This window comes from Carassius gibelio, chromosome B25, assembly GCF_023724105.1.
Source record: "Carassius gibelio isolate Cgi1373 ecotype wild population from Czech Republic chromosome B25, carGib1.2-hapl.c, whole genome shotgun sequence".
NCBI lineage: Eukaryota > Metazoa > Chordata > Actinopteri > Cypriniformes > Cyprinidae > Carassius > Carassius gibelio.
Window position 1 is genome coordinate 4,109,659 of NC_068420.1, and position 6,154 is coordinate 4,115,812.

Consider the following 6,154-nt stretch of genomic DNA (forward strand, 5'->3'; position numbering starts at 1 on the left):
ACGCTCTCACCTGCCAGGATGTCTGTGTTTCTTGCAGCGATGGTTTTGATCTTGACGATGCCAGACTCTGCGGCCTAAAGACGGACAACAAACTCTCAAACGTGAGACTCTTTACAGGAAAACATGGAGCAAAAACTTATTTTTTCAATAAATAAACTCTCCGCCTCAGAGTAAAAAAATAAAACAGCTAATTGTGAAGTTTTGCAACAGATCTCTCATCTGAGCGCTTCGACTTCAGTTTATCTGACGTCAACTACAGCAATGATTTTATCCAAGCATAAAAAGAACGAACGTTTGTCAAAAATGAAACTCAAAGATGCCATATTCTCTATTTTTGTAGTATTTATTTATTTTTTCCTGAAGTCCACTTACATTTGGAAAACAAACACCTTCTCCTATCTCTGACCATTAGAATTGAGTTAAAGTCTGCGGTTGTTTTTCATGTCCGCAGTTTAAAGCAACCCCAATACAAATAAGTTAACGTGATATTTAGCTTCTAAAATGCGAATTTTACCAAGGCAAACCTTCCAAAAAATGTATATTTTAACCCCGGGAAGCAATTTTTATCGGGGAACCTCCCGGAAATGCGATTAGGCTAGTTTTGCAACGCACGTGCTGGAGATATACTTCTAATCACAGGAGCGTCTTTACTGATGAGATGCGCATGAAAATCACATTTGATTCTTTGCACAGCCCTACTAGTCAACCAAAACTTCAAAAATATATATTTTTTTACATGAGTCTGAACAACAAACAAACCTCAACAGCACACATTTCAAGCAACACATCACAAAATCACAAAAACTTATAGTTAGAAGAAACAATGACCATTGCCTGAGAACAATAATACAGACACAATCATATTGTACAAAAAGCCAAACTATCTTACTGAAGAGTGTGAGCCAATCAAAAAACAGCTCAATTCATCACGTGATTCATTCACTCACTGAAGTGAGATAAAGTCCCTTTAAGGATATTCTATAGTCTTTGAGTTTGATACAGTTTGACCCAACACCTGGAAAAGTCAGTCAATCTGCATCCAGATGATCAACTCTTTAAGTGGACAGTAACAATGACGTAATCAATGACATAAAGAGTCTTTCTGACACGTCACACAGATTTAAGGAGTGTCTTATACACACATTATTAAGTGTCAAATTTTTATCTAAATGAATTTTATTTAATAATTTTCAATTAACATTGTATTGAATCCCCTAAGTATTTCATTATATATTAAGCTATATTATATGTAAATAAATAAATAAGATTTTTTTTTACATGTGCATAAACTCTAGTCAAGCCCTTAACTGTCAATGTTTAGATCCCATGCACATATTTATATATCTCTGTCTTTCTTGATTCTGTATTCAAAACTAATGTATTATTGCTCAATTTGTATCTAATTTCAATTTAAATGAATTATATTTAATCATAATTAATAAACTATTCCATGATTATACCATATATATACATACATACATACATACATATATATATATATATATATATATATATATATATATATATATATATATATTTTTTTTTTTTTTTTATGTGTAGCAGTGGAATATATATTGTCCAAAATTTTATTAAAAAATATATAATTTTTATGTAAATTGTATTTAATATTTAATTTACATTGTACTGAACATATGTATTATAATTCCATTATATAATAATTATATTAGACACATAACTACTATAATACACTTTATAATATAGTTTTCCATGTGGATAAATGTGACAGTGACGTGACACATACAGCCAAGTATGGGGACATGTTGATGTGCATATATACACATTACAGATTTATAAGGATGATATAAATGTATTTTATAAGCATATGTGACCCTGTCTGTGAAAAACCAGCTAAAGTAATTTATCGATTTACTGTTTTCTACATAAAATCATATTTTCAAAAGATAAAGAAAATTCTGTGAAAATGTAAGGCCATGTCAAAGATTGAAATTATAGTGAAATGAATGGTAGAAATCAAACTTTGATGGTTGTTATCTCATAATGAGATGTTGAGATTGTAGTCTAACGTTATATGTATTCCGTGTATAAACGCGTCTGTACCTCTTTGACTGGAGGGAATTTCTTCTTGCACTCCATGGACAGAGAGCGCAGATCCGCCTGCATGTTCTCCACGAGCTTCTTCACCGCCTCGGGGCTGCTGGGCGACATCTTCACTCGAATTACACACTATTTTAACTCTAACGAATGATTAATCAATCAATTAAAGCGACGGGAGCCTTCGGTTCCAGCGCGAGACACGTAAACAAACCCTCGATGCTGCACACACATCAATAAACGCGTCTCGCGCTGCTGTGCGTCACACACATTGCCATAATCATGCTGATCGTCACAGTCGAGATTGTATTTATGACATATATCATCTATAAGCGCGTTTCTCGACCGAGTTTCATGATTTGTTCTTCTTTCCTAGATCCCTGTGCGGAAAATGACACGTCTCGTCAGGCGTCACTTCCGTAAACACTGACCGGTTCCGCAGCGGGGAGGGGCTATGGCGCCCCCGCGAGGCGCTCAGAGGCGCTGCAACGATTTCATTGGCTGCTGGACGCCGGGGGTCTTGGAAAAGTGACCAATAAAAAGACACTTAATAAAACCAAACATATAGAAGTAAAGTATATATTCTACTGTATTTTTCTTTTTTTAACCCGTACGATTAAAAATGCTCTGTTTTAAATATAGGCTATTAAGTTTACCTAAAGTAAAACTATAAATCATTCAAAGATTTTAAAATATCCGTAAATGTCAGATATTAGGCTTTAATCAGCTTCTTTATTGTTGATATATTATTATATGTATCCTCTATATATTGTTTTTGCTCTTTGAAAGAGTTGTGTGTTAAGATATATTAAGAAGATATATATATATATATATATATATATATATATATATATATATATATATATATATATTTTTTTTTTTTTTTTTTTTTTTAATAATCATGCAATATAAAAAGCATGCATCCCATTTAGGGTTGCAATATTCTCACCAGAGAAATGGTTTTACATTATTATTAATTTACTTTTAATTCAAAAACACTTATATGAGAAGCGTAGCCTACAATTAAATACAGAAAAATGTTAATGTAAGAAATCTTAGACTGATGAAAACCACTGAAGCATATTTTGCTTTTAATTTCATGCACCTTTACATTACATTATTTACCTAATTTATCACTGATATTGTATTTAACACTTATTATGTTTTTGCTCCTTTTTGGGTCTTATACGTTCATGTTCATGCAAATGTTTCATTTTGGAAAAAAAGCAGTGTGTTAGCATGTAATTTTAATTTTCATCAGAGATACACGTATGCATTTACATTATTAGTTTAGAAGGCATGTCAAGTTTTCAAAAGGCTTTAATAGCAAAAAAAAAAAAAAAAAGGGAGGTTAACAAAATTGACAAAAATATTTAGGCTTTTGTTGCAGCTAATTTAATGCATCAGCAATTTTTTTGTGCAATTTTGTGAATTTTGTTTCTTGTGTGCAAATAATAAAAAAAAAGTTTAATATGTCTGTCTCCAATTACAATAGATTTCTCGAACAGGTGCATAATAGTTGCTTCTTTTTACTGATGTATTTTACATGAGTAATACAGTATATCTGGATCAATTTACAAAGTTGTAAAACCCAAACCGTTCTGTACAGGTTATATACACAAAGACTGCTGGTGGTCTGCTTTCACAGGACACTTGCAACACTTCATATACATCTTGAAACAGTGAAAACAAAGAAAAAGAAATACATCTGATTGGTCCTCAATATGCAATCTGATTGAGTTGTGTAGATGTTAAAATTTCATTCACATTCGTTAAACATTAGATTCTACAAGACAATTGTACGCAGCTTTAATAAAGTTCCACAATAAAAATACAAAATCATGAGATACAATGATTGAGTATCCTAAAATATTCTTAAACAAGTGCACAAAAATGATGAATGACCCTGTGTAACACTGTAAATTGTTTCACATCAGCTCAAAACAGTACCATTGTACTCCTCCTGATTCCTGTATGTAATACTATCAGATCTATAGGCTTTAGTCTAAAACCTTCATAGGCATTTATAACTTATAAAGATAGTTTATAAGAGTATAAAACCCCAGGCTTTGCTGTATTTATGATGCACATCCACATGGATACTTTAAAAAAAAAAAAAAAAAAAAAAAAAAAAACTAATGCTTCCTTAGAAAGCAGATGCAATGATTGTTTGAACTGAAACAGTCCTAAAAGACACTCCAGATTCTATTTCCAACATCAACTTGATGGTGTTCTACTCTATTATCTGCTGGGCAAAGGGTTTGACGGGGAAAATAATTAATTAATAATAATAATAAAAAAAGTAGGTTAATTATTATTTGATGACTCATGTCATTCCAAACTCGTGTATATATATATATATATATATATATATATATATATATATATATATATATATATATATATATATATATATATATATATATATATATATATATATATATATATATATATATATATATATATATATATATATATATATATATCCGCTTCAGTGGTCTAACAGCGCTCGTCAACGTCAAAATGTTTGCGAAGGCCAATCAAATCAAAGAAGGCGGGGCTTACCGTTCACAGAAGCGGAACATGAATTCACGCGCAGCGGTTCATTTGCATTTTAACGGTTCACAAGCTGGAGGTAAGATATAAGGCCGCAAACATTTAATAAGTGAGAACTGTTTAATAATAGAAATGTAAGTAATATGCAGCGATCATGCAAAATATTATAGTTTCTTGTCAAATTCGTCCGCTTTGAATGGAAAAATAATAGATAATTAATCTAAAGTTAAATGCTACTTTGTAACTTAATTGAATGTGAGAGACAAGAAACTTTAACAAAGCCATTTAACGTAACTTAGTCATATTAGACATAATATTAAGAGTAAGTGTTTGTGTTTTGACCTACAAATATGGTAATTATTTGGAAATAGTTCAAATGATTACTTACATTATGTTTGTTCTTGTACTGCTATCTTTATTATTCGTTATTCCCCTCAAATCTGTAGTCACTTTAAATAATTTGTAACAGCATCTCTCCAATTATAAACAAACAAAAAAAGTTCAACCCAATGTTCAAGACATGCTTACAGCCTGGATCTAAGATAAAATAAGATAAATTAAAATAAGACATCCAAACTGCCCTTTTGCTTACAATAAAAACACTGACCGGGGTGTTTTCATGTTTCACTGAAGAAATAAAGCTTAAGAAATACAGGTTTGGAATGACATGAGGGTGAATAAATGCTGAAAAAATACTTCCGAGTGTGCTATTAGTTAATATCAATTCTTATGCAGATCCAACCCTTCACTCCATCATTTTAAGATCCAAGAGGCTTTGGATGATTCACTTCAGCCTTTCTGAATCTACCGCAAATGCTCATATTTGGCCAAGTTTAGTCCGCAGAAGTTCAACTTTTGTGTCAATATTACTGAGAGCAAAATTTTATATATCCTAGAAGCACATGATAACACAAAATCCACACTGAAACCAAAAATACTCACGCTAATCAGACCATATTTAATTTAAGGCCAGACACCCCAGGTGAATCAACGATATAGTCAGGTCCATATACTACAGAGAGTTTTTTTTTCTTCTCTTTTTATCAGAAAATATTTATTTAGACAAAAAAAGAAAAGAAAAAAGTCACCATGTTTTTAGAAAAATCAACCGAATGACGTGTGAACAAACCCCTCTATAAAAACCCTCAGAATATAAATATGACTAAAACTGTTAAGCTTGGTGTAAGTACATACTACTTACTGTAAGTGGAGTAAAATCTCATTTTGAGAAAATGGCCTAAAAATGGTCTTTAAAAATGTAAATGCTCAGATGCCAATAGATAAAATGCAAAGTTCAAAGTGTATTTTAGATGTTTTCTTTCCATTACTCAGAAACATATTATGGAAAGCCACACAGCCCAAAATCTCAAAACTGACCAGTGCATGAAAAATCTTGCCCGTAATGCTTATCCAATGAAATTTGAGCGTGCACGGGTCTGCACTTAGTTAAGCTTAGTTAAGACATAAATTAGAAGTATCACCAGCTAACCCTAAGCTTTCTCTCAACATCACATTTAAAATAAGT

At 31.6% G+C, this 6,154-nt stretch overlaps 1 protein-coding gene across 7 annotated transcripts in view; it reads right to left on the reverse strand.

The window, feature by feature from the left end:
- mon2 (MON2 homolog, regulator of endosome-to-Golgi trafficking) overlaps positions 1–2,535 on the reverse strand; it is a 32,137-nt gene extending 29,602 nt beyond the window's left edge. For 6 of the 7 annotated variants that reach the window (XM_052597413.1, XM_052597411.1, XM_052597410.1 and 3 more), the window contains exons 1-2: positions 2,080–2,496; positions 11–74 (exon numbers count right to left, since the gene is read on the reverse strand). In XM_052597413.1, the coding sequence (XP_052453373.1) occupies positions 11–74; positions 2,080–2,187 (172 nt within the window). In that variant the 5' untranslated portion in view covers positions 2,188–2,496. Of the gene's footprint in view, positions 1–10; positions 75–2,079 lie in introns of all 7 variants that reach the window. The other variant, XM_052597414.1, reaches the window with a different exon arrangement.
- Between the last annotated feature and the right edge of the window lie 3,619 nt (positions 2,536–6,154).